This window comes from Anomaloglossus baeobatrachus, chromosome 9, assembly GCF_048569485.1.
Source record: "Anomaloglossus baeobatrachus isolate aAnoBae1 chromosome 9, aAnoBae1.hap1, whole genome shotgun sequence".
Classification (NCBI taxonomy): Eukaryota; Metazoa; Chordata; class Amphibia; order Anura; family Aromobatidae; genus Anomaloglossus; species Anomaloglossus baeobatrachus.
This window is the reverse complement of record NC_134361.1, coordinates 147,831,823-147,859,787: the sequence shown is the minus strand read 5'-3', so window position 1 is coordinate 147,859,787 and position 27,965 is coordinate 147,831,823. Positions and strand designations below refer to the sequence as shown.

Sequence of the window (27,965 nt, the reverse complement as noted above, 5' to 3'; positions counted from 1 at the left end):
AACGAAGGCTTGGGGGGGGATCTAATCACAATGTATAAATATATGAGGGGACAGTACAGAGACCTTTCCAAAGATCTTTTTACACCTAGGCCTGCGACTGGAACATGGGGGCATCCGCTACGTCTTGAGGAAAGAAGGTTTAATCTTAATAGACGAGGATTCTTTACTGTACGAGCAGTTAGACTATGGAACTCTCTGCTGCATGATGTTGTAATGAGTGATTCACTACTAACATTTAAGCAGAGCCTGGACGCCTTTCTTGAAAAATTTAATATTACCAGTTATGTATATTAGATTTTATGACAGGGTGTTGATCCATGGAACTAGTCTGATTGCCATATGTGGAGTCAGGAAGGAATTTTTTTTCCCTATTGGAGCTTGTTTGCCACATTGGGGTTTTTTTGCCTTCCTCTGGATCAACATGTTAGGCTACGGGTTGAACTAGATTGACTTAGAGTCTCCCTTCAACCTTAAAAACTATGATACTATGATACCAAACAAGAAAATCCTTCCAGGAATTATTACTCACAAAGGGCGGCATGCCCCTAAAAACACATTTACTGAACTTGGTCTTGCTAACAAAACAGTTGTAGAAGGAAGAATAAACTTTATTGGACGGAAGGGCAAAATGTTTAAATGTGGAGGAGTAGGCAGCCACTATGTGGCAAACCTGAGTGTGCCAAAGATGACAGAACACCAGCAGGGCCGGAAGGACAGCTTTATCTTCCAAATAACTGGTCGTACAATGTCTTCTTGGCTCCATCAATCCCTATATGAGGGACAAATGTGCCATGCGACATGGTATACCATAACAGGCTCCTGCCTGCCAAGGTAGGAACCGCTATGTGCACAAAACGACCAATCCGTTACAGAATTCTGAAAGTATTGTTCGATGCAGGTGGTTCGGCAAGAACCCTGCCCATAGTGTATGAATACGGAACAGCATCATTGTTAGAGGGGATCCTCCAATAAAATGATCATCTCCATAATAACAAGATAAATGCAAAGAAAAGTTTTGTGTAGCAAGACCTAGTGGTAATATGAGTCAAACTAAAATAATTGGTAAAAAAAAAAATGTTTGAGTAATTAAGTCCTGGAAAGTTGTCAAATGATGAGACTTTTCAAGAACATTAGTGGGGTCCACCCTCTGGAGTCTAAAGACGTGGGCATGTGGACTGGGTTTTGTCTGAATAATTGTTTGGTATGTGATGATAAAGTCCTGGAATTAATTGTGAAATGGGGTAAAATGTGTTTTACTGCTGAAAATTTTCTCTATTACTAGTCCAAGAAAAAAAAAATTACTGGGGCCCACTAAACAGAAATATAAAAGTAAAGTATTTGCAAAATTAAAAAAAACCTGCTACCACACAGTTTGGTCTAATTTATTTATGCCAATTAATTGTGGGATGTGTGGTAGGTTTCAAAACAAGGGGAGATCCAAAGGCCTGGTTGGGAGGGGCACATGGGGCAGTAGTACCGGGAATCGCTCCTTGTGCCGTGCTCTCTACAAACACGGCATCTTTTTTGGGGATACCTTTGGATGGGAGTGGAAGGGATGGGGTGAACGAAATGACGCTCGGACAGTCTCCGGACATACTCTGACTCGAAGGCTTCCTCCTGTGTCTCCGAGTCAAAGAGGAGGCTCCCAATAATTTTCTCCTGGTATTGGAGGAAAGAGAGCGGTCCTTGAGATTTTTTAGAGGATGAAGCTATTATAGGTAGCAACCTGTAGGAGATAGATTGCTACCTTTTTATACCAGGTCCTGGTTTTCCGCTTCACCAGATAAGGCTGAAGCACCTGGTCAGACAGATCTACACCTCCCATGAACTTATTGTAGTCTGCGACACAGAGCGGCTTCTGTTTGTCCCTGGTGGTGCCCCTATCCCTGACCGTCATAGTGGTGTCCGTATGCAATGTGGTGAGCATGAAAACGTCCTTGCGGTCTCTCCATTTTATGGCAAGAAGATGGTCACTTGCCAGTGATGAGGACGCACCCTTCTCCACACATTTAGACACCAACTGTGACGGTAGACCAACTCTTTTTTTTTTTTTTCTGATTGTTCCACAGGCCCTTGTGTTTGCAGCGTGGAGGGATTTAGAAAGGGGGACACTGGTGTAGTAATTATCGGTATACACGTGATAGCCTTTCTCAAGGAAGGGGGTCATTAGCTCCCAGACAATTTTGCCTGGGATGCCAATTGTCTGGGGGCAGTTTGGGGGGGTTGATTCTGCAGTCCCTCCCCTCGTAAATGAGAAAGGTACAAGTGTAACCGGTTGTGCTTTCGCACATTTTGTATAGTTTTATACCATATTTGGCACGCTTGGAGGGGATAAATTGGCGGAAAGACAGACGGTCCTTGTAGCTCATAAGGGACTCGTCTATAGAAACATTTTTGTCTGGGGTATACGAATTTAGGAAGGTAGCTTTTAGAAGGGATATTAGGGGTCTCAATTTATAAAGTCGGTCATAGTTTGGGTCATTTCTTTGGGGGGCTTGGGAATTATCGTTAAAATGCAGGAATCGCAAAAGGGTCTCATATCAGGATCGGGTCATGATTGCTGCAAACACAGGGGTGCTGTGCACTGTTTTTGTTGCCCAGTACGAGCGGAGAGTAGGTTTTTTTTCACTAACCCCATGTTAAAAGTAATGCCCAAAATTTTTTTTAGTTCAGGGACATTTGTGGGGATCCAGGAGCAGGAATGGATGGAGGTAGGATTTTGGGATATATGTTGACAGGCATATAAATTGGTTTGGGGGGCAAATAATTGGAGGACTTTTGGGGTAACATAAATTTGGAAAAAATCTAATGGGGTAAAATTTGTGACATTTACATTTATACCGGGGGTTGCTACAAATAGAGGAATTTGAGGGGAGAAGAACGGGTCAGGATACCATAGTGGCCGGGGAAGGGCACTACTTGGACCTGCCTCTGACGTTTCAGCAGTGACGACCGACTCCGCTACCATCGGGCTGTCGGATCCCGTGGTGGAAGCCGAGTCGTCACTATCCGAAAATCGCTCGATTTCAGAGGCAGACTCTGTATCCGAGCCTGAATTGCCGGAGGCAAGAAGCATGTATGCCCGCTCAGTGGTAAATGTTCTCCGCACCATTATTTTTCACTGCCTAGCAAAAAAAAAAGAAAAAAATACTACAATTTTTTTTTTTTCTAAATTTTTTTAAAAAAAAATTTAATTTTTTTTTTTTTAATCCTAACCCTCTTCTAAGAAAAAAAATCTAAAATAAAAATTCTAACTAAGGGGGGATTCTGACGGAGGTGATGAGGATATTTGGGGGGGGGATATTTTGGGCGAGGATATTGGAGATGAGGATGAGTGATTTAGAATAAAAATTGGTGTTTTTTTTTTTTCTGACAAACAGCAGCAAATGTAGTCTCTCTCTCTTCTATCCCAGATCAACTACAAGGGAGAGAAGAGGGAGGCAGACCCAAATGCTGCCATTTCCAAAATATTTTGGGTACTTGATCACTGTGATAGGGTCTAACACAGTGATCAAATGTCAGGAACCAATGAAATAAATTCCGAACGTTGCTAGGTGGAAAGAGGCAGACTTCGGCGGTCGAACTGCGCATGCGCCCGCCATTTTACACGGACACGAGAAGGAGGGGGGACAGGGTAATGCCATGGGAATTCTGTAACGAGACCCAGGTACGGGGGGGGGGACCGGGAGGGACCGGACAAGGACAGTTCTCTCACATTTGACTGATAGATCATGTCAAATGTGAGCGAAACCATTAAAAACCATTAAATACCGGCATTTCATTTTGCTGGTACATGCTTGCCGTTATTCGGTTAATAACGGCGATCACCGTACCTTTAAATGAGAAAAACGGCCCGAACCGTAATCTCCGGGGTCTTAGCTACCCCCGGCAGCTGAGACCCCGGAAATTTTCTGACTCTGGGGGGCGCTGGACCCTTTTTTCTGACCGCCGTTAAAAAACGGCGGATCGGAAGAAGTACCCTAATTTGTCGCCGTTAAAAGGCGTATCGGCGGTCGTTAAGGGGTTAAGTTTGATGGTCGCCGAGCATGGACAACACGCTTCAAATCATCCCACAGATTTTCAATGATATTCAGGTCTGGGGACTGGGATGGCCATTCCAGAACATTGTAATTGTTCCTCTGCATGAATGCCTGAGTAGATTTGGTTGGTGTTTTGGATCATTGTCTTGCTGAAATATCCATCCCCTGCGTAACTTCAACTTCATCACTGATTCTTGCACATTATTGTCAAGAATCTGCTGATACTGAGTTGAATCCATGCGACCCTCAACTTTAACAAGATTCCCAGTGCCGGAATTGGCCACACAGCCCCAAAGCATGATGGAACCTCCACCAAATTTTACTGTGGGTAGCAAGTACTTTTCTTGGAATGCCGTGTTTTTTTGCCTCCATGCACAACGCCTTTTTGTATGACCAAACAACTCAATCTTTGTTTCATCAGTCCACATGACCTTCTTCCAAAATGTCACTGGCTTGTCCAAATGTGCTTTTGCATACCTCAGGCAACTGTTTGTGGCGTGCTTGCAGAAACTGCTTCTTTTGCATCACTCTCCCATACAGCTTCTCCTTGTGCAACGTGCGCTGTATTGTTGACCGATGCACATTGACACCATCTGCAGCAAGATGAAGCTGCAGGTCTTTGGAGGTGGTCTGTGGATTGTCCTTGACTGTTCTCACCATTCTTCTTCTCTGCCTTTTTGATATTTTTCTTGGCCTGCCACTTCTGGGCTTAACAAGAACTGTACCTGTGTTCTTCCATTTCCTTACTATGTTCCTCATAGTGGAAACTGACAGTTTAAATCTCTGAGACAACTTTTTTTATCCTTCCCCCTGAACAACTATGTTGAATAATCTTTGTTTTCAGATCATTTGAGAGTTGTTTTGAGGAGCCCATGATGCCACTCTTCATAGGAGAGTCAAATAGGAGAACAACTTGCAAGTGGCCACCTTAAATACCTTTTCTCATGATTGGATACACCTGCCTATGAAGTTCAAAGCTCAATGAGGTTACAAAACCAATTTAGTGCTTTAGTAAGTCAGTAAAAAATAGTTAGGAGTGCTCAAATCAAGAAATTGCTAAGGGTGCCCATATTTTTGCATCGGTCAAATTTTGTTTAAATGCAGATTGCACATTTTCTGTTAGTATAATAAACCTCATTTCAATCCAGAAATATTACTCAGTCCATCAGTTATTAGATATATGAAACTGAAATAGCTGTTGCAAAAACCCAAATTGTTATAAAGAAAAAGGTTAACATTAATAGGGGTGCCCAAACTTTTTCATATGACTGTATATATGACTTTGAAATTGTAAAAGTGCCAAGTGCATATAATTAATATGAATAATAAATATCAAAACTGTATTTATACTGGTGATGACTACATCAAAAATAGATATGTAAGTAAAGTGTCTATATGCTAATGCCCAAAATAGGAAAGTTCCTATTAATGTATTGCACTAGAATAGCCTACTTGTAGTTACTGTGTTAAAGTCACATGAATAGGACAATACTCAAGGATACAATATCCATGGGTAAATAAAGTGCATCAGTAAATATAAAGGAACAGCCCAGTAAAGTTAATGGGCAGAGTGATTACACTGAAAGAGAAAGATGTCATATCTATTCAAACAAGGTGCCAGGTGGTTAAGGCTGCTCTCACATCAATGCTGGATCCGTCAAAAATGCGATACAGTTCAATGGACTCACGGCAAGATAAGGAAACATTATATGTGGTTTGTGGGGTTTTTTTTTTTTTTTTTTAAAAAAAGCATGGGCCCCCCCAGTTTTTATAATTCGCTAATGTACAACACACAGCTGGGACTGGTATTAGGATTCAAAGGCCTATGGTTATTTGGCACTTCCCAGCCTAAAAATTGCAGCCTGCAGCCACCCCAGAAGTGACGCATTCATTAGATGCATCAGTTCTGGCACTATACTGGGCTCTACCCAAAACAGCATGGGATCCCCTTCATTTTTCATATCCAGCAAAGGTACAGCAGCCAGCTGAGGATTGCAGCCCGCATATGCTGCTTTACCTGTGCTGGTTATGAAAAATAGGGGTGACCGCACATCATTTTTTTTTTACCTTTAATTATTTAGTTATTTGGCTAAATAGCTCTAATAACTATCAATCTAAAATTCATCCATCTATCATTTTTCTAGCTTTGCTCACTTATCACTAATTTTATATATATATATATATATAAATATGGTGATCTCATTGAATAGGGTGTTTTCCCTTGGACACCAGCACTATTTGGGTCTGAAGTGTGCTATTTATCAACAGGATCCCCTCTTTGAATCAGCCATTAGGCTACAGAGGGTTTTCCTGAACCACCATTGTAGTTTACTATTGGCCTCCTGAGGAATCCACTTCTGGGAGAAACACGTTGAGGCTTGAAATTACCATTTTATTCACATCAATGAGAAGTTTTTTAATTTTCCTCCCTACTGTCCACCTGCCACACCAATTTGTTTGTTGCACTTATCTTGGGCACTGCACCTTTTTTTCCGGCAGGGACTTTAGGGGCAACAGGGAAAGTCGTCGCGGAGTGGGGGCTCATATTGCATTTTTAGGGTGCCAACCCCCGCTGTTAGGCAGTGCACAGATAGGTGCAGCTATTGAGGCTAGCAATCTATCCTGTGCACGTTTAGTAATCACGGTGTGGTTTTAAGTGATTTAATAAAGTATTTAAGTTTTATAGGGACAGTCTATGTGCATGTATTTTGTTTTTCCCTAGTTATCACATGAGTCTTGTATTATACTGGGCTCTGCCCAAAACAGCATTGGATCCCCTTAATTTTTCATATCCAGCCAAGGCACAGCAGCCAGCTGAGGATTGCAGCCTGTATATGCTGCTTTACCTGTGCTGGTTATGAAAAATAGGGGTGACCGCACGTAATTTTTTTTACCTTTAATTATTTAGTTATTTGGCTAAATAGCTCTACTATCAATCTAAAATTCATCCATCTATAATTTTTCTAGCTTTGCTCACTTATCACTAATTCATTTTCTTTACATATTGATAAAAATAATGAAATTTAATATATTCTAATCCACAGACCAGGAACTATGCTGAAGCGTTACAGTGGTATAACTATTCTTATAGTTTTTATGATGCAAACCATTGTGATCTCAACCTTGCTAAGCTTCTGAGGAACCGAGCCACTTGTTTTCTCAATCTTAATGATCTACATAAGGTCAGTAAATATCTACACAAACGTATTCTCAAAGTTTGACGCTTTGCTCCTTAAATGCGCAATTTATCTATTTGCATTTAGATTTTAAAAAAAAAAAAATGTCGTGGGTATGTCCCACTCAGGGGAGCACTCTGGTGAATCTGGGACCAGAATGTCACAATACCTTAGGCCCTGTGTGCACTAGACTTTTTTGCTGCGTGTTTTGCGGCGTTTTTACCGCGTTTTTGTGCGGAAAACGCTGTGACATTGCTTCCCCAGCAATGTCTATGGGTTTTCAGAAGTGCTGTCCGCACACAGTGTTTTTTTTATAGCTGCGTATTTGTGGTGTCCACAAAATTGCAGCATGTCAATTATTTCTGCGTTTTTCACAGCATTTTTCACTCATTGAATTCAATGAGATGTTGAAAAACGCAATGATAAACACAAATTGCTACATTTCTATGACTAGAACGCAGCTACGAAACAGGAAGAAGCGGACTCACCCAGCATTCCCAGCGAATGCCTCACAAATAGGGAATGAATGACAAGGGAGAGGCAGGAAATGACATAATTTTTTTTTTTTTTCAACAATCTTTATAGGCATTGTTTGTGGGGGAAAAAACTCAGAAAAACGCAGTGCACAAAAATGCGATAAAAACGCATCTCGTTTTTACCACGGGTGCATCTTTTTGCGGACAAAAACTTACAAAAAACGCAGCGTGATAAAAAGCCTAGTGCGCACATAGCCTTATTATGCACAGTTCTGCAATTTCTGTTTTAGATGGAATTGCTTTCTTTTGGTGCGGTATGAGATAAGGACTCTTACCTGTCTGACTGTCCTTTGTAGCCTTGATCTCAGATGCAGCTTCATGTGATCGATCACTCCCCTTCACTATGAAAGGTCTTATGTCTTACCATCTGATGCCAGTGACAGAATCATTTATAAGCTGTTCACTTTAGAAAAAAAGTATCCAGAACAACCTAAGGTGTGACAAATGCAGCCTTGGTGCTTTTCTGCATTATAGGGGTTTGGAGTGTTTTTTTCTTTATTGCGTTTTGAGTAAAAACACTTAGTCCTTTGTTAACCTTTTTTCCAATAAATGTGATGTTTTAATATGGATTGAATATCTTCCTGCGGTTGCTGGATATTCCTCGCTTTTTCTTCCATGTTGCTAAACCAGAGGCTGGACTAGTCTGGACTCTCAGTATACCGCATATATCTACTTGGTGACTCCTGTGCTGGTGAGCTGATATATTTTCTGTGGTAACCTAGCGTCCCGGGGCCAACAATGTTAAAGCTGATGCTTTATCCTGGAGTTTTTCTGGGGGAAGTAGCTCAGATGACTCTGGGGGGTGGTACTCTCTGCTGTATGTTCTGAGCTAGAGGGTGAGATGCTAAAGGCTCAGGGGGATGACCCTGCTTCTTGCCCCTCAGAAATTATTTTTACCCTGACAGTTGCACCTCAAAATTTTAAATCATAACTCAGTAGGACACCCAGGTAGTAAACGACCTTTGACCTCCATTGTCATTTTCAGTGGCCAGTTGCATAAAGATTTAGTGGATTTTGTGTTGACTTGTCATGTTTGCACACGTTCTAAGACTCCACATACTCATCCATCCGGTTCGCCCATAACTTTGACCACACCTAGCAGACCATGAACTCCTTTGTCTATGGACTTTATTACTGACCTCCTTTCGTCCGCTGGAAAAGTGGTGATTTTAGTGGTGGTGGAAAGGTTCCGTAAAATGGCACACTTCACTGCTTTACCTGCTCTTCCTAATATGAAAACATTAGCTCATGAGTTTGTTTATTTCTGAGATTGTAATGCTTCACGGGGTTCCCTCCAATGTGGTGTCAGATTAGGGGACCCAGTTTATCTTTAAATTTTGGAGCATGTTTTGTTTTCGGCTGGGGGTATATCTGTCTTTTTCTTCAGGGTTCAATCCCCAATCCAACTGGCAGACTAAATGCTTAAATCAAAGTTTGGAGACTTACCTAAGATGTTTTGTGTCTGATAACCAGGAGAATTGGTCATCTTACTTTTGGCTGAGTTAGCGTTAAATAACTGTTGCTTCTGAATCTACTGGCAAATCACCCTTTTTTGGTGCCTACGAGTTGCACCCGCAGTTCTGTGCTTTCAGTTGGGATGGATCTAAGCCAGGGAAGGAGTCTTGCGAGGATAATTTGCATATTCCCAGTGCCTTCTGGGATAAGTGAAGAGTCACCGCGAGCTCAAGTAGAACCGGGTGTTGGCCGTTACAGCCGGAAGGAAGACTTCTGAAAGCCAGGGAAGGAGTCTTGCGAGGATAATTTGCATATTCCCAGTGCCTTCTGGGATAAGTGAAGAGTCACCGCGAGCTCAAGGAGAACCGGGTGTTGGCCGTTACAGCCGGAAGGAAGGCTTCTGAAAGCCAGGGAAGGAGTCTTGCGAGGATAATTTGCATATTCCCAGTGCCTTCTGGGATAAGTGAAGAGTCACCGCGAGCTCAAGGAGAACCGGGTGTTGGCCGTTACAGCCGGAAGGAAGACTTCTGAAAACCGTTCGAGGGTGCATACTGTTGTTCGAGATGTGCGCAAGTTGCACATTTGGAAGCCCAGATACTGGATCTAAATGAGCAGCTGGCAACTCTGAGATGCATTAGCAATATGGAAAGGAGTTTGCTGCTCACTGAGCAGCAGCTTGCTGGGTCAGATGTGGGGGAGGATCGTAGTAGGGAGCGGCAGGACGGTGAGGTAGGTAGCTGGGTGACAGTTAGAAAGGGGGGTAAAGGGAAAAGTGCTAGGAAGGCTAGTCCTGAACGGACACACCCCAATAGGTTTGCAAACTTGGCAGATGAGGGGGATGTCATTACAGGGGTAGCATTGCTGCAGCAAGGCATGACCTCTGAACGCCAGAGGAGTGTCTGCTCCAGTAAGGGGGGGAATAGGAGTGCAGGGCAGGAAAGACAGGTACTGGTAGTGGGGGACTCAATTATTAGGGGGACAGATAGGGCAATCTGTCACAAAGACAGGGATCACCGAACAGTGTGTTGTCTTCCTGGCGCTCGAGTTCGGCACATCGCTGATCGGGTTGACAGATTACTGGGAGGGGCTGGGGAGGACCCAGCGGTCATTGTACACATTGGCACAAATGACAAAGTTAGAGGTAGGTGGAAGGTCCTTAAAGATGATTTCAGGGAATTAGGTTGTAAGCTTAAAGCATGGACCTCAAAGGTGGTATTTTCGGAAATACTACCTGTGCCACGAGCCACACCAGAGAGGCAAAGGGAGATCAGGGAGGTTAACAGGGGGCTCAGGAATTGGTGTAGGAAAGAGGGTTTTGGGTTCCTGGAGAATTGGGCCGACTTTTCAGTTGGCTACAGATTCTATGCTAGGGATGGGCTGCATCTTAATGGGGAGGGTGCAGCTCTGCTGGGGCAGAAAATGGCTAGAAGGTTGGAGGAGTGTTTAAAGTAGGAATGGGGGGCGAGGGTATTCACTTTATAGAAGGGGAATGTAGTGCAGATAGTGACCAGGGCACAAGTAATGAAATTGGGGTTGGTACGGGGGGAAGGGTTAGGACAGTTAATACAGTAAGCAGGAATACAGGTACAGAGTCATACGTAACGTGCATGTACACTAATGCCTGAAGCCTCACAAATAAGGTGGAGGAATTAGAATTAATATTGTTGGAAGAAAATTATGATATAGTGGGGATATCAGAGACATGGCTGGATGAGCGCTATGACTGGGCTGTTAATTTACAAGGTTATAGCCTATTCAGGAATGACCATACAAATAAGCGAGGGGGAGGTGTGTGTCTATATGTAAAATCATCCTTAAAACCCATCCTGCGTGACAACATATGTGAAGGTACTGAGAATATGGAGTCCCTATGGATGGAGATAAGGGGGGGGGAGAATGAATAATAAAATACTGATAGGGGTGTGTTATAAGACGCCGAATATTATGGAAGAGGTAGAGAATCTCCTCATAAAGCAAATTGATAAAGCAGCAAGTCTCGGAGAGGTAATTATTATGGGGGACTTTAACTATCCCGATATAAATTGGGGAACAGAAACTTGCAGTTCCAGCAAAGGAAATAGATTTTTGATAACAATGAAAGATAATTACCTTTCACAAATGGTACAGGACCCCACAAGAGGGTGAGCGCTACTAGACCTTGTACTAACCAATAGGCCAGACCGCATATCAAATATACAAGTTGGGGGTTACTTGGGGAATAGTGATCACAAAATAAGTTTTCATGTATTCTTTAGTAAGATGTATAGTAGAGGGGCTACAAGGACACTAAACTTCAGGAAAGTAAATTTTAAACGGTTGAGAGATGATCTTAGTGCAATAAACTGGGATGATGTACTAAGTAATAAAAGTACACAAAGCAAATGGGAGACTTTTATGAGCATCCTGAATAGGGCTTGTGCAGAAAATATACCCTATGGGAACAAACATGCTAGAAATAGGAGGAAACCCCTATGGCTAAATAGAGCTGTAAGGGAAGCAATAAAAGAAAAACAGAAAGCCTTAAAAGAATTAAAGAGGGTAGGTAGTGATGAGGCATTATATAATTATAGAAAATTTAAATAAAATATGTAAAAAGCAAATTAAGTTAGCTAAGTTTGAGACAGAGACTCATTGCGAGAGAAAGTAAAAATAATCCTAAAATATTCTTTAACTACATAAACAGTAAAAAACTGAAAAGCGATAGTGTGTTGGCCCCCTTTAAAAATAGTCTTGGTGAAATGGTGGAAGGGGATGAGGGTAAAGCCAACCTGCTGAATGACTTTTTTTCTACGGTTTTTATACAAGAAAATGACATGGCAGATGACATGACCAGTGATACCATAAATTCACCCTTGAATATTACCTGCTTAACCCAGCAGGAAGTACGCCGCCGCCTCGAAATCACTAAGGTTGACAAATCTCCGGGCCCGGATGGCATACACCCCAGAGTACTACAGGAATTGAGTTCTGTGATAGACCATTATTTTTAACCACCAGGATTGGCGCATCTAATGTATGCGCCACTTCTGGGGCGGCTGCGGCCTGCTATTTTTAGGCTGGGGAGAGTCCAATAACCATGGACCTCCCTAGTCTGAGAATATCAGGCCCCAGCTGTCTGCTTTACCTTGGCTGGTGATCCAATTTTGGGGGACCCCTACGTGTTTTTTTTTTAATTATTTATTTAATTTAAAATAACAGCGTGGGGTGCCCTCAGTTTTGGATTACCAGCCAAGGTGAGGTTGCCAGCTGTGGTCTGCAGGCTGCAGCCGTCTGCTTTACCCTAGCTGGCTACAAAACTAGGGGGAACCCTACGTCATTTTTTTTTTCATTTTTTTGGCTAAATACAAAGCTAAGCACCCCTTAGTGCCACATGAAAGGCACCAAAGGGTGCTCCACTTTTTCTCCACTTTTTCTCCACTTTTTCTCCACTTTTTCTCCACTTTTTCTCCACTTTTTCTCCGTTCTTTGTCTACCCATTATCTCTGCCATGCACACTGTAGCTCTACACCTACTGCACATGTTACTTTATGATTGACATCTCTTTCGTACCAGAGCTGTCTAAGTCTACTCTGACCCCATATTTGTCATTACTATATTGTCCTTGCACTGTATTATGATATTTATATCATGTGTTTCATTTCTTGCTGTGTTGCAATTTTTTTGCTGCATCCCAATTGTACCTCTACATTGTTCGAGTTTATGTTATTGTTCTCTCACTCTTATGTGATACTGATTATTGTCATTTTTCATAATTACATGCAGATAAGTCCAATCTGACGAAGGCTCAGGCCGAAACGTCATTTGTAACTTGTTTTGGACAAAAACATATATGCTTATGAAAAATTTTTTTTTCTTAATACGGACCAATAAAGAGTGATTTTGCATTACTATCCGTTGTGACTTACTGACTTAGGCGGGCTTTGCACGCTGCGACATCAGTAACAATGTGTTACCGATGCTGCAGCGATAGTCCCGCCCCCGTCGCACGTTCGATATATAGTGAAAGTTGCCGTAGCGATTATTATCGCTACGGCAGCTTTACACGCACATACCTGCCGTGCGACGTCCCTCTGGCCGGCGACCCGCCTCCTTCCTTAGGGGGCGGGTCGTGTGGCGTCACAGTGACGTCACACGGCAGGCGGCCAATTGAAGCGGAGGGGCGGAGATGAGCAGGATGTAAACATCCCGCCCACCTCCGTCCTTCTCATTGCAGCCGGCGGCAGGTAAGGTGAAGCTCCTCGCTCCTGCGGCTTCACATACAGCGATGTGTGCTGCCGCAGGAGCGAGGAACAACATCGCACCTGTCGCTGCACCGGCATTATGGAAATGTCGGAGGCTGCAGCGATGATACGATAACGACGCTTTTGCGCTCGTTCATCGTATCAAAAAGGATTTGCACGTTGCGATATCGACTGCGACGCCGGATGTGCGTCACTTTCGATTTGACCCCACCGACATCGCACGTGCAATGTCGCAACGTGCAAAGCCCGCCTTAGTCTGGGAGATTTAGAGTGCCGAGGTTACTCACTAATTTTATCTATTATTACCTCTGAGCACCTATATACCAGTGAGCAGAGCTTCCTCTACAGTAGTTCTCCTGATTAGGCATGCCCTTACCTCATGAGCAGGGCATTGCAGCTTTGGTAGCAACCATTACGACATGGACTCTGCTGCTGTGGACCCGAGAAGAGTGAGTGCAGATTCATTGCACCCACACTCCTCACATGAAGGGTCCGCACTCCTAGAAAATGGGGGATACGTTCCCTGATTGTCTCCCCACCATATTCTAGACGGTCCAGAGTCGTCGTGGGACCCCTTTATTTTTTTTCTTACAATAAATTGGTGAAAGAGGAAATGTTTTGGGGACTGTTTTTTCAAATAAATTTCTTTTGTCGATTTTTTTTTTTTTTTTTTTTTGTTAGTACTGACAGTTTATGATGTTGAGTATCTAATAGACGCCATGACATCACAAACTGCTGGGCTTGATCTCAGGTTACTTTACAGCTAGTATCAACCCGATTTATTACCCCGTTTGCCACTGCACCAGGGCACGGGATGAGCTGGGGTGAAGCGCCAGGATTGGCGCATCTAGTGGATGCGCCACGTCTGGGGTGCCTGCGGCCTGCTATTTTTAGGCTGTGAAGGCCCAATAACTATGGACCTTCCCACCCTGAGAATACCAGACCACAGCTGTCCGCTTTACCTTGGCTGGTGATCCAATTTGGGGGGGACCCTACTTTTATTGTGTAATTATTAATATTTATACAATAATTATAAAAAAGAGCCTGAGGGGACCTCCACATTGGATCCCCAACCACGGTAAAGCTGCCAGCTGTGGTTTTCAGGCTACAGCCGTCTGCTTTACCCTAGCTGGCTATCAAAAATGGGGGGACCCAACGTCATTTTTTTTTTTAACTATTTTTTAAATAGAAAAAATTAATGGGCTTCCCTGTATTTTGATTGCCAACCAAGGTAACGGCAGGCAGATGGGGGTGGCAACCCATAGCTGTCTGCTTTATCTGCGCTGAGAATCAAAAATACCGCGCAGCGCTACGTCATTTTTTTAAAGATTTATTTTTACAGCACTGTGATGTCCAGCAATCAAAATACAGGGAAGCCCATTTTATTTTTAGTTATTTAAATAAATAATTAAAAAAATATATATGGGCTCCCGCTGCATTTTTTGTATTGCTAGCTAAGGGTAATCCAAGCAGCTACTGGCTGCTAACCCCCACTGCTTGGTATTACCTTCACTGGCAATGGAAAATCCAGGGAAGCATTTTTTATTTTTTTTGCCAAAAAACTACAAAAAAAGGACGTGAGCTTCGCCATATTTTTGTATGCTAGCCAGGTATAGCAGGCAGGTGCTGGAAGAGTTGGATACAGCGCCAGAATATGGCGCTTCTATGAAAATGCCATTTTCTGAGGCGGCTGCAGACTGCAATTCGCAGCAGTGGGGCCCAGAAAGCTCAGGCCAACCTGTGCTGCGGATTCCAATCCCCAGCTGCCTAGTTGTACCTGGCTGGACACAAAAATGGGGCGAAGCCTACGTCTTTTGTTTTCTAATTATTTCATGAAATTCATGAAATAATAAAAAAAGGGCTTCCCTTTATTTTTGGTTCCCAGCCGGGTACAAATAGGCAACTGGGGGTTGGGGGCAGCCGTACCTGCCTGCTGTACCTGGCTAGCATACAAAAATATGGCGAAGCCCACATAATTTTTTCAGGGGGCAAAAAACTTCTGCATACAGTCCTGGATGGAGTATGCTGAGCCTTGTAGTTCTGCAGCTGCTGTCTATCTGTATGGAGAAGAGCAGACAGCAGCTGCAGAACTACAAGGCTCAGCATACTCCATCTAGGACTGTATGCAGAATTTTTTTTGCCCACTAAAAAAATGACGTGGGCTTCGCCATATTTTTGTATGCTAGCCAGGTACAGCAGGCAGCCGCGGGCTGCCTCCAACCCCCAGTTGCCTATTTGTACCCGGCTGGGAACCAAAAATATAGGGAAGCCCGTTTTTTTTAATTATTTCACTTATTTCATGAAATAATTAAAAAACAAATGACGTGGGCTTCGCCCCATTTTTGTGTCAGCCGGGTACAACTAGGCAGCTGGGGATTGGAATCCGCAGAACAGGTTAGCCCGAGGTTTCTGGGCGTCTCTGCTGCGAATTGCAGTCCGCAGCCGCCCCAGAAAATGGCGCTCTCATAGAAGCGCCATCATCTGGCGCTGTATCCAACTCTTCCAACAGCCCTGGAGCCGGGTGGCTTGTTGGGTAATCATGAGTTAATACTGGCTTTGTTTTACTATCCAGTATTAAGCCAGAGATTCTTAATGTCAGGCACGTTTGACCCGGCCATTAAGAATCTCCAATAAAGGGTTAAAAAAAAGACACCACACAGAGAAAAAATACTTTAATAGAAATAAATACACAGACACATTAGAGACTCCATCTTTATTACCCCCTGTCACCCCTCCACGATCCTGCTCTTCTGTCTTCTTTCTTTCTAGTGTAGTAGTAGTGACGATTGTAGTGAGGATGAGGTTCACCAGCCCATCACTTGGGGCTGGGGCATCTCATCCTCACTACAATCCTCACTAGTGTAGTAGTAGTGACGATTGTAGTGAGGAAGGATGAGATTCACCAGCTCATCACTTGGGGCTGGGGAACCTCATCCTCACTACAATCCTCACTACAATCGTGCAGCAGCGTGCAGCCTTCACTCCGTGATTGATCAGTGCTGGCTGTCAGCGGTAACAGCGGTAACGCTGACAGACGCGTTACCATAGCAACGGTGCTCTCGGAGCCGCGGTTAGCGGTGACATCACCGCTAACTGCGTTGCTATGGCAACGGTGATCTCCGTTAATGACCGGCTGTGTCAGCCGGTCCCTAACGGAATGGGGAGTCGACCGTGTGCTAGAGCATGTCGCCGGTACACGGCGATACACATGTGCACCGTGTACCGGAGAGATGCACTCGCAGGTCCTACATGACGTGTCATAGTCATGTGACCAGTCTGTAGCCAATGAGATAATAGCCACGTGACTGGTCACATGGCTATTTTGACGTCACGATAGGTCCTGCATCTCTGCTGGCAGTGCAGGTCACCGGGAGGATTAAGCGATCACCGGATGGAATAGCGGCAGGAGACAGAGTGCAGAAGGGATCGCGGGGACTGGTAAGTGTTATGGCAATGTTTATTAACTGTTTGTGTACATTTATAATGCATTTTTATGTGTTTGTGATTGCCTCCCATTATAGCCTATTGGCTCGAGTTCGGTTCGTCGAACGTTCGACGAGCCGAACTCGAACGGGACCCCCGTTCGGCGAACCGGCCTCGAGCCGAACCGGGACCGGTTCGCTCATCTCTACTACTAACATTTAAGCAGAGCCTGGACACCTTTCTTGAAAAATTTAATATTACCAGTTATGTATATTAGATTTTATGACAGGGTATTGATCCAGAGAACTAGTCTGATTGCCGGATGTGGAGTCAGGAAGGAATTTTTTTGCCCCATTGGAACTTGTTTGCCACATTGGGGTTTTTTTGCCTTCCTCTGGATCAACATGTTAGGCTACAGGTTGAAGTAGATGGACTTAGGCGGGCTTTGCACACTACGACATCGCAGCCCGATGCTGCGATGCCGAGTGCGATAGTGCCCGCCCCCGTCGCAGAAGCGATATGTGGTGATAGCTGGCGTAGCGAAAGTTATCGCTACGCCAGCTTCACACACACACTCACCTGCCGTGCGACGTCCCTGTGGCCGGCGACCCGCCTCCTTGTTAAGGGGGCGGGTCGTGCGGCGTCACTGCGACGTCACACGGCAGGCGGCCAATCAGAGCGGAGGGGCGGAGATGAGCAGGATGTCAACATCCTGCCCACCTCCTTCCTTCCGCATATCCTACGGAAGCCGCAGTGAGGCCGGTAGGAGACGTTCCTCGCTCATGCGACTTCACACACAGCGATGTGTGCAGCCGCAGGAGCGAGGAACAACATCGGACCGTCGCGTCAGCGTAATCATGGATTACGCCGACGCTGCACCGATGATACGATTACGACGCTTTTGCGCTCGTTAATCGTATCATCCAGCCTTTACACACTGCGATGTCGCATGCGATGCCGGAAGTGCGTCATTTTCAATTTGACCCCACCGACATCGCACCTGCGATGTCGCAGTGTGCAAAGTGCCCCTTAGAGTCTCCCTTCAACCTTAAAAACTATGATACTATGATACTATGATCTTTGAAGGTTCCTTGTCACTCTTGTTAAGGAGAAATTCCATAGTTTTCTGGAAATGTCCTTCTTAAAGTCAATTGTCTTTCTTATCACATACTTATTCCACATAACTTTCTTTTACAATTGTGCAGGGTACACCATACCAAGCTTAGGCTCTCCCAAGTAATCCTGCATCGTCCAAAGTTCTCTTCTGTTATTTCAGTGCCTGATTCCATTGTTCATGTTGGAATCGACCACATTCTGAAACACTGCAAATTAGCATCAACTTCATTTCAGATTTTTTTTTCTTTTTCACATGTTTCTTGTTTTTTCGTTGGTAACAAAATCACGAGCTTTCATGTGTCCGGGGGTTAAGCCATCATCGGACTTAAAATGGACTTAAAGGCGTCCATTTGTTGAGGAATTTTCTGACCGGTTGTGATTTTTGAGACATCTACCATTCAAGACAATTACCTCTCTCAGATGGTAGATGAACCGACGAGGGGAGATAATTTGCTAGATTTGGTCCTGTCAAATAGACCGGATACAATTTCAGATCTACAGGTCCGGGAGCACTTGGGCACCAGCGATCATAATATGGTAAGCTTCAACGTAATATTCAATAAAAGATTTCAAAGGGGAAATGCTAAAACCTGGAATTTTAGGAAAGCTGATTTCAACAAATTAAGGGAAGAGCTTAAATGTGTAGATTGGGACAAAGTCATGGTAACTGGGGATACTGAACATAAATGGGGAAAGTTTAAGGATATACTGCTAGAGTCCTGTAAAAAACTTATACCCTCTGGTAATAAAATGTCCCGGAATAAAAAGAAACCACTATGGATAAATAAGACTGTACAAAGTATAAAAAATCAAAAACAAAGGGCGTTTAAAATCTTGAAGGCTGAGAATACAGAAATAGCATTTCAGGAGTATAAAGATATCAATAGGCAATGCAAAAAATAAATCAAACAAGCAAAACTAGCTACTGAAACAAAAATCGCCAATGACATTAAAATAAATCCCAAAATCTTTTATAAATACATTAATGCCAAAAGCAAAACAAAGGATAGTATTTGCCCCTTAAAATATAATAACAAGTTAGTTATAGAGGACAAACAAAAGACTGAGATATTAAATAGGTATTTCTCTTCTGTGTTCACCAAGGAACTGACTGTACCAGGCATCATTCAACAAGTGAAAAATCAAAGTTCACCACCCGATATAATTAATTTAACACAAGAAGAAGTACGCCTACGTCTGAGTAAATTAAACATTGACAAATCCCCAGGGCCAGATGGCATTCATCCACGAATATTGAGGGAATTGAGCTCCGTAATTGACAGACCGCTGTATCTTATCTTTTTAGACTCGCTTGTAACAGGGTTGGTGCCTCAGGATTTGAGGATTGCTGATGTGGTACCGATATTTAAGAAAGGTAAGAGGGTAGATCCAGGCAACTACCGTCCAGTAAGCCTGACATCAGTAGTATGCAAAGTTTTTGAGGGCATTTTAAGGGATGACATGCAAAAATATGTTGCAGAAAATAATATAATAACTGACAGCATGGATTCATGAAAGATAAGTCGTGTCTAACCAGCCTGTTGGGGTTCTATGAGGGGGTAAGTGCAAACCTGGATATTGGTAATGCAGCTGATGTGATTTTATTTGGACTTTGCAAAGGCATTTGATACTGTACCACATAATAGCCTTATACTAAAGCTCCAGAAGCAAGGACTAGGGGAAACTATATGCAACTGGGTAAGGAATTGGCTAAAAGATAGGAAACAAAGAGTAGTCATAAATGTAACATTCTCTAAATGGGCCATAGTCAGCAGTGGGGTGCCGCAGGGATCTGTGCTAGGACCAATTCTTTTTAATCTCTTCATTAATGACCTTGTGGATGGGATTGATAGTAAAGTGTCAGTCTTTGCTGATGACACCAAACTATGTAGGATATTAAAAACTGACCTTGATAGTATAATATTACAAAAAGATCTGGATAAGATGTCAGAATGGGCAGATACTTGGCAAATGAGATTTAATGTTGATAAATGTAAAGTAATGCACCTAGGACGGAGTAATTCTATAACTGCGTATACATTAAATGGAAGTAAACTCGGGACTACAGAACAGGAGAAAGACTTGGGTATTCTCATTACAAATAAGCTGAGCAGCAGCACTCAATGTCAAGCAGCAGCTGCAAAAGCAAACAAGATTCTAGGGTGTATAAAAAGAGAGATTAGATCCCGTGATCCCAACGTATTGTTACCCCTCTATAAATCACTTGTAAGGCCACATCTGGAATATGGGATTCAGTTTTGGGCTCCACATTTTAAAAAGGACATTCAGAAGTTAGAGTCAGTTCAAAGGCAGGCAACTAGACTACTACAAGGAATGGAAGGCCTCCCATATGATGACAGGTTGAAAAAGTTAGATATGTTTAGCTTAGAAAAAAGACGTCTCAGAGGAGATCTCATTTATATGTATAAATACATGTGTGGTCAATATAAAGGACTGGCACATGACTTATTTCTTCCAAAGACAATACTAAGGACCAGGGGGCACTCTCTGCGAGTGGAAGAAAAGCGATTCCGACAGCTAAATAGGAAAGGGTTCTTTACAGTTAGCAGTCAGACTGTGGAATGCCCTACCACAAGAGGTAGTAATGGCAGACACTATAACAGCTTTCAAAAAAGGGCTGGATGATTTCCTCAGTACACACAACATTGTTGGTTATAAATGACTTTGTGACCAAATGTAGAACTGGTGGAGGAAGGTTGAACTAGATGGACCTAGGTCTTTTTTCAACCTAAGTATGTAACTATGTAACTGAAATTTGACCAAGGTCTCCCTCATCCGCTGAGTCTTCCATGTCCATGGACAGTTCGTCCTCCATTTCTTCATGTTCTCCTGCACCTTCCTCAACATTTCGCCTGCTACCATGCGCCCTTGTTGATCCCTGTCCCCCATGGTCCCATGCCTGCCGCGTTGGTGATGATGAACGTCTGGACCTTGGTGATGTTGTTGTCTCTTGCGCATATGAATCCTCCTGTAGTTCCTCCCCTTCCTGTTGTCCCACCCCCTGACTCCGAATAGTGTTTAGCGTGTGCTCCAGCATGTAAATGACTGGAATTGTCATGCTGATAATGGCATTGTCAGCGCTAAACATATTCGTCACCATGTCGAAACTGTGCAGAAGGGTGCATAGGTCCTTGATCTGAGACCACTCCATCAGGGTGATCTGCCCCACCTCTGCATCTCGTTGGCCCAGGCTATACGTCATGACGTATTGCACCAGGGCTCGACTGTGCTGCCACAGTCGCTGTAACATGTGGAGAGTCTAATTCCAGCGTGTCGGCACATCGCATTTCAGGCGATGAACCGGCAGGCCGAAAGACTTCTGGAGCGATGCAAGTCGCTCAGCAGCGGTGGTTGAACGGTGGAAGTGAGCAGACAGTTTTCGTGCCCTGTTCAGAAGGCCATCTAGGCCGGGATAGTGTGTTAAAAATTGCTGGACAACAAGGTTCAACACGTGAGCCATACAAGGCACGTGTGTCACCTTGCCCAGGCGAAGGGCCGCACCCAGGTTTGCAGCATTGTCGCACACGGCCTTACGAGGCTGCAGGTTGAGTGGAGACAACCATTTATTAAACTCAGTCTCCAGAGCTGCCCACAACTCAGCCGCTGTGTGACTCTTATTTCCAAGACATTTCAAGCTAAAGACTGCCTGATGCCGTTGCGCTCTGCTGCCAGCATAGTAATGAGGGGTGCGTGATTCCTTCTGCGCAGTTACAACGCTGGTAGCCTGACCAGGCAGGCTTGGGGCGGAGGTGGAGGACCCAGACGAGGTGGAGGAGGCAGAAGCAGTGGCGGAAATTGGACAGACAACGGATTGACACACAAGACGTGGGGACAGCAAGACTTGTGCAGCAGACCCTTCACCATCTATCACCATAGTTACCCAGTGCCCAGTCAGCGACATGCAACGTCCCTGTCCATGCTTACTGGTCCAAGTATCGGTGGTCAAATGCACCCGTTCACACACAGTTTCTCAAGGAAGCGGTGATGTTGTGTGCGACATGCTGGTGTAGCGCAGGCACACCTTTCTTAGAGAAGTAGTGGCGACTAGGCATCTAGTACTGGGGCACAGCGACAGACATAAGGTCTCTAAAATCCTGTGTGTCCACCAGGCGGAAAGGCAGCTTTTCGGTAGCCAAGAGCTTACAGAGGGATAAAGTCAACCTCTTAGCTTTGTCATGGGTCGCAGGAAATGGCCTTTTATTTGTCCACATCTGAGGGACAGATCTGGCTACTGTGTGTAGACGGTGTTGAGTGGGGTGTCCCTGGAAAAATGCAGGTTTGTGAGGAAAGTGCAGGCGTAGACATGATGTTGCCTTCATCCAACGTTGGTGCTATCGATGTCTGAGAGAGCTGTACACACGCACTTGTTTTCCCTTCCAAACCAACTGACAACCTACCAAGCTGTTGCGGTTACAGTGGTGGAAGTTGTGCGTGGAAAACCAGGTGTGACAGCTGTCCCCACAGTCCTAGAAGATGAAGAGCGCGCGGATGCACTGGAAGGGGCAGGCGGTGGATGGTTCGCTCCGCTAGGCCGCATTACAGCACGGTGAGCTTCCCACTGGGACATATGATATTTATTCATGTGACGATTCATGGAAGAAGTTGTCAAACTGCTGAGGTTTTGCCTTCTACTAACAGAATCACGACAAATTTTACAGATCACATAATTTGGGCGATCTTTTGCTATGTCAAAAATGGACCAGGCTAGGCAAGGCTTAGAGGGCATGCGACCTGTTGATCCACCCCGACTAGTGCTCAGAGGCACAGTGGTGGCTGAGGATGCAGTTGTAGACGTGCTACCAGTACTACTCCTCTGTCCAGGAAGGTGCAAGGTAATTTCGTCGTCAGTTGCATCCTCCTCTGTTGACCTCCTCGAGTGCCTGACTGTGGGTTGACAATAGGTGGGATCTAGAACTTCCTCATCAAGCGTTGTGTTTGCACTCCCCTCAACCTCAGACCGAGCCTTTTCTTGCCCTGACCGAATATTTAAGTTGTCATCCCAATCTGGTATCTGCATCTCGTCGTCATCAGTATGTTCCTCATTGTCTATAACAACAAGTTAGTTTGTGAATAAGGGTCAACATTATGCTCAGAAACTTGGTCCTCACGGCCTGAATCAGAGTCACAAAGATTCTGGGCATCACTGCAGACCATTTCCTGGTCTGTACTCACTGTAGCTTGGGAGCACACCTCTGATTCCCAGGCTATAGTGTGACTGAACAGCTCTGCAGACTCAGCCATCTCAGTCCCACCATACTGTGCAGGGCGGATGGAGACTTCAGAGCTGGGAGAAAGCAAAAGTAATTGGGATGATAACTCAGAGGACTGGTGTTTTTTGGATGCGGTAGTTGAGGTGGTGGAGAGGGCACTTGTTGGACCACTTGAGATCCATTCAAGCATTTTCCTTTTTTGGCCATCATCTACCTTTGTTCCAGTTGTTCGTGTCCGTAAAAAAGGGAGCACATCGGATTGTCCACAGTAAGTAGTAGACATCTTACTTTTGCTGGAAGATGGTCTATCTTCAGCAGATGTAAATGGAGCTTTGCCACCTTCCCCACGGACAAACCCTTTTTTTCCTTTTCCAACACGCCTCTTACCCTTTCCACCAGCATCTGTCATTTTGCCACTCATTTTGATTACGACAAGATTGTGCACTTAAAATCTGGTAGTAAAAATTGAGAGGTGGTGTAGATTGCAGCGGTGGTCTATCTTTATTAACAGCAGAATAAACAACAATAACTATCCCTGACAATGCAACTACGGCCCTTAAACTGGCAGCATAGTGTGCTATTAGAATGGCTTAGTAACAATGAGTTTGAGTGTGCAATGCAGAGGTGCTGCAAATAGATTTGCACTAGTGGGACACTAATGGAAGTCCAACAGCCACTTTTAGGATGCCACTAAGTTTACTCAGTGTTTGCTAGTATAATGGCTTAGTAACAATGAGCTTGAGTGTGCAAAGGGCAGGAGGGTACAGTGGCAGGGTTGTGGGTCTGGGTAGAGGAAAGGAAGCCTCACTTTCTATCCCTCCTAATGGGGAAATGCAGCGAGGAAATCCCTGACCTTAGCTACACAGACGCTGTTATCTTGTGTAGCTGTTAAAATCTGTTTTCACGGACGTGACTGTCACCTATGGCTCTGAGCCTGCTGGTATTAGCCCTTACAAGGGCTAATAGAAACTTCTATTCCTATTCTGTATAGTGCTGTGTGTAGAGCGTACACAGCAGTATCAGAGACAGGAGCTATGCCAGCAGTGACTGACACCCAGACGCAGAAGGCAGATAATGGCGTCCGGACGGGCAGATACCCGTTTTTATAATGCAGGGACATGTGACATGGACATCCTATCACACATGCCGTTGCTTCCCCTGGCTAAAAGTCCACTTAGCTGTGTGTGTCTGGGATTGGCTGACATGCTGGCCCGCCCCACTACACGCCCGTGCTTAGGGAAGGAAGTCAAGGAAAAAAAATGGCGATCGCCATTATCCCAGCAGCAGTGATCTGAATGCGCTGTTCCCGCACACTATACTCTGAAATTTCATAATAGTGTGAGTCACAGAGTGACTTACACTATTACAGCAGAAAGCCAGCTAGTAATTAGGTTGGCTTTTTGCTGCTAGAACCGTTCTCGAACGTAACTAGAACTATTGAGCTTTAGCAAAAAGCTCGAGTTCTAGTTCGATCTAGAACAGCCCCCAAAATCCCTCGAACTGCGAACTGGAGAACCACGAACCGCGCTCAACTCTACTTACCACCCACCCAGAGCTCTGTGTGCAGCAGGAGGGAATCACAGGCAGCATGAGGCGGAGTTGGCGCTGAGCACCGCACAGGTCCTGGAGCAACAGCAGGGAATCCTCTGCAAACAGTGTGCTGTATGATAGGACCTAAACCTTGTGATGCGGCCAAGCCACTATATTTAAAGGTGCAGTGTCACTGATGCAGTTAATAGTATTGTAGCTGCGAGTGGGCCCTGTCTGAGCCCGTGGCGACTGCACCCTCTACCCCCCCCCCCGCCGCTAGCTTTGCTACTGGTCTGCATATGTCTGTGATTATGGTACGTATAAAAGCTGTCACTTACGTACCAGAATCACTGACGTATGAAAGAGGCCTTAGGCTGTGTGTGTGTGCTGCATTTTTTGCCTCTTTTTTGGTGCCGTTTATTGCTCACAACTGCATGTCTTTCCTTCTCCCAGCAAAATCTGAGAATTTAGAAATGCTTAGTGCACGTTGCTTTTTTTTGCTTGCAGTTCTTGGTGCACAAAAAAAACTGCACATGTCAATTCTTTGTGCGTTTTCAAGCCCTTCCAGCCATTGATGTCACTAAAAAAAAAACACATGGGACAAAAATGCGCAATATAAGCATGCCTTTTTTTGCTTGCATTTTCTGGCTTAAGGTGCAGTTTTTTTGTGAACAAATTTTCTGCAGCGTGTGCACAAAGCCCAACACACTCAGTTTCTACCAAGTATGGCGTGGACTCAAGTTCTGATCACACTTGATACATCCTATTGGACACCTGCCACAAAAATGTATGTCATAGGTCATGAAGGGGTTAAGCAAAAGAAAACCGCAGTAAACAAAAATTCACAAACTTCTTAATTGTTCTGAGTTTTTTGATTATTTGCAGGCCAAGGAATCAATAATTGCAGCAGAGAAGTGTGAAAAGAACAACATCTTTACTCATTTCATCGTACATAAAATTGCAGTTAAAGAAAAAGATACCTTAGAAGGTAGGTGACATTTCGGCTTCAAATATTAGTCTTATTCAATGAAAAATTGTTTAAAAGAACCGAAGTCCTCAGTGGTTGATACCTTTTAATGGCTAACTGAAAAGATGGTAATAATAGCAAGCTTTCGAAAGCTTGCTATTATTACCATCTTTTCAGTTAGCCATTAAAAGGTATCAACTACTGAGGACTTCGTTTCTTTTAAACAATTTTTTATCTATACTGGCTAACACGGTACAAAGATATATTTTACCTGTATCTTATTCAATGTGCATTGTGACATGAGCAGATACCTTGTGTGCATAAAACATACAGATGAATTGTAAAAATTTAAAGGGACTCGGTTTCCAGCTGTTCTACTGTCTATTTTGAATAAAAGTCTTTATAGAACCAGAGAAGAGTGAAGATAAATGGAAAAAAGGAAGTAGGAATGTGCCTTTAAATGTTTGGCCCCACCATGAAGCACCGAGTACCTCTACTTGGTTTGAACAGTCATTCTGTGCTGATATTGTCCCTACTGAGCCTGATGAAGAGACCTGCGTAGTCTTGAAAGCTTGCTATTATTACCATCTTTTCAGTTAGCCATTAAAAGGTCTCAACCACTGAGGATTCTCAGTTATTTTAAACAAACTTTTTTTTATCTCTACTGGCTAGCACAGTACAAAGATATATTTTACCGATATTGTCCCGTTAAACCTGCTGCATACCTTGGCATTCCTCCCAACCGTCCCGGATACAGCGGGACTCTCCCGCTTTTGAGCCTTTGCTCCCGAGTCCCGAGCGGGAGCTATGTATCCCGTCGCTCCGCCCACCCACTGTAGCCCCGCCTCGCTGTACCTTCCTTCTATCCATTACAGAGCCGAGCGCACTTCATGAAACTCCTGTGACTGCTGCTGCTAAGGTATGAATCACCCCCCCAGCCCTGTAGCCGACCCCCGGCACCAGAGCCGACCTCCCCAGCCCGGAGCCTGTGCGCTTCTCTCTAGCTGTTTTCTGACTTCCGTGTGTTTGCTTCTCACTGCTGCAGACACATGGGAAATCAGGAACCTGAGGAGAAAGAGCAATCAGCACTCGTTTCCTCTCCTGCAGTTAACACTGGCCAGTAATAACCTATGCAGAGTTAGCATCTGCCAAGACTTCTATTAACTTACCGATCACATGGTCTCATGCCTGTAGAGCAGAGCTGCTGGGTCCTAGCTGCCCAACAGGTTCAGCTCTGCTTTATCCTGGCTGCCCTACCCGTTAAAGGGAACCTGTCAGGTGTGATATGCACCCAGGACCATGAGCAGTTCTGGGTGCATATTAATAATCCCTGCCTAACCGTCCCTGTATACACTAGCATAGATAAAGATCTTTAGAAAAAGTATTTTTAAAGATCTTATATCTTACGCTAATGAGCGCAGGGACTAGTCCCAAGAGCGTTACTTCGCTTGGCTAGTCGGCTCACATAGCTTGTTAGTACTCACACAGGGGCGTAATAACATGCTAACATGCTATGTGAGCTGACTAGCCAAGCGAAGTAATGCCCTTGGGACTAGTCCCTGCACTCATTAGCATAAGATATAAGATCTTTAAAAATACTTGTTCTAAAGATCTCTTTATCTATGCTAGTGTATACAGAGATGGTTAGGCAGGGATTAGCAATATGCACCCAGGTCTGCTCCTGGCTCTGAAATCATATTGCACCTGACAGGTTCCCATTAAAAGGAACTTGTCACCAGATTTGGTGACTATAAGCTGTGGCCACCACCAGTGAGCTCTTATATACAGTATTCTAACATGCTGTATATAAGAACCTAGGCCGCTGTGTAGAAAGTAAATCACTTTATAATACTCACCTGAGGTGCGGTGCAGACTGGTTGGATGGGTGACAGGTTCCCATTAATCTCTGTTGGACGGGCTGCCCAACTGGTTCTTCTCTGCTGGATCCTGGCTGCCCAACCGCTTTGGCTCTACTGCGTCCTGGCTGCCCAACCACTTCGGCTCTGCTGCGTCCTAGCTGCCCAACCGCTTCGGCTCGGCTGCCTAACCGCTTTGGCTCTGCTGTGTCCTAACTGCCCAACTGCTTCAGCTCTGTTGCATCCTAGCTGCCCAACTGCTTTGGCTCTGTTGCGTCCTGGCTGCCCAACTGCTTCAGCTCTGCTGCGTCCTAGCTGCCCAACTGCTGCATCCTGGCTGCCCAACCACTTTGGCTCTGCTGTGTCCTGGCCGCCCAACCGCTTCGGCTCTGCT

General features: G+C 44.5%; 1 protein-coding gene across 1 annotated transcript in view; it reads left to right on the top strand.

The window, feature by feature from the left end:
• TEX11 (testis expressed 11) overlaps positions 1 to 27,965 on the top strand; it is a 1,632,405-nt gene that overhangs the window by 931,809 nt on the left and 672,631 nt on the right. Inside the window, exons 15-16 of the mRNA XM_075324897.1 lie at positions 7,085 to 7,222; positions 25,634 to 25,736. Of these exons, the coding sequence (XP_075181012.1) occupies positions 7,085 to 7,222; positions 25,634 to 25,736 (241 nt within the window). The remainder of the gene's footprint in view (positions 1 to 7,084; positions 7,223 to 25,633; positions 25,737 to 27,965) is intronic.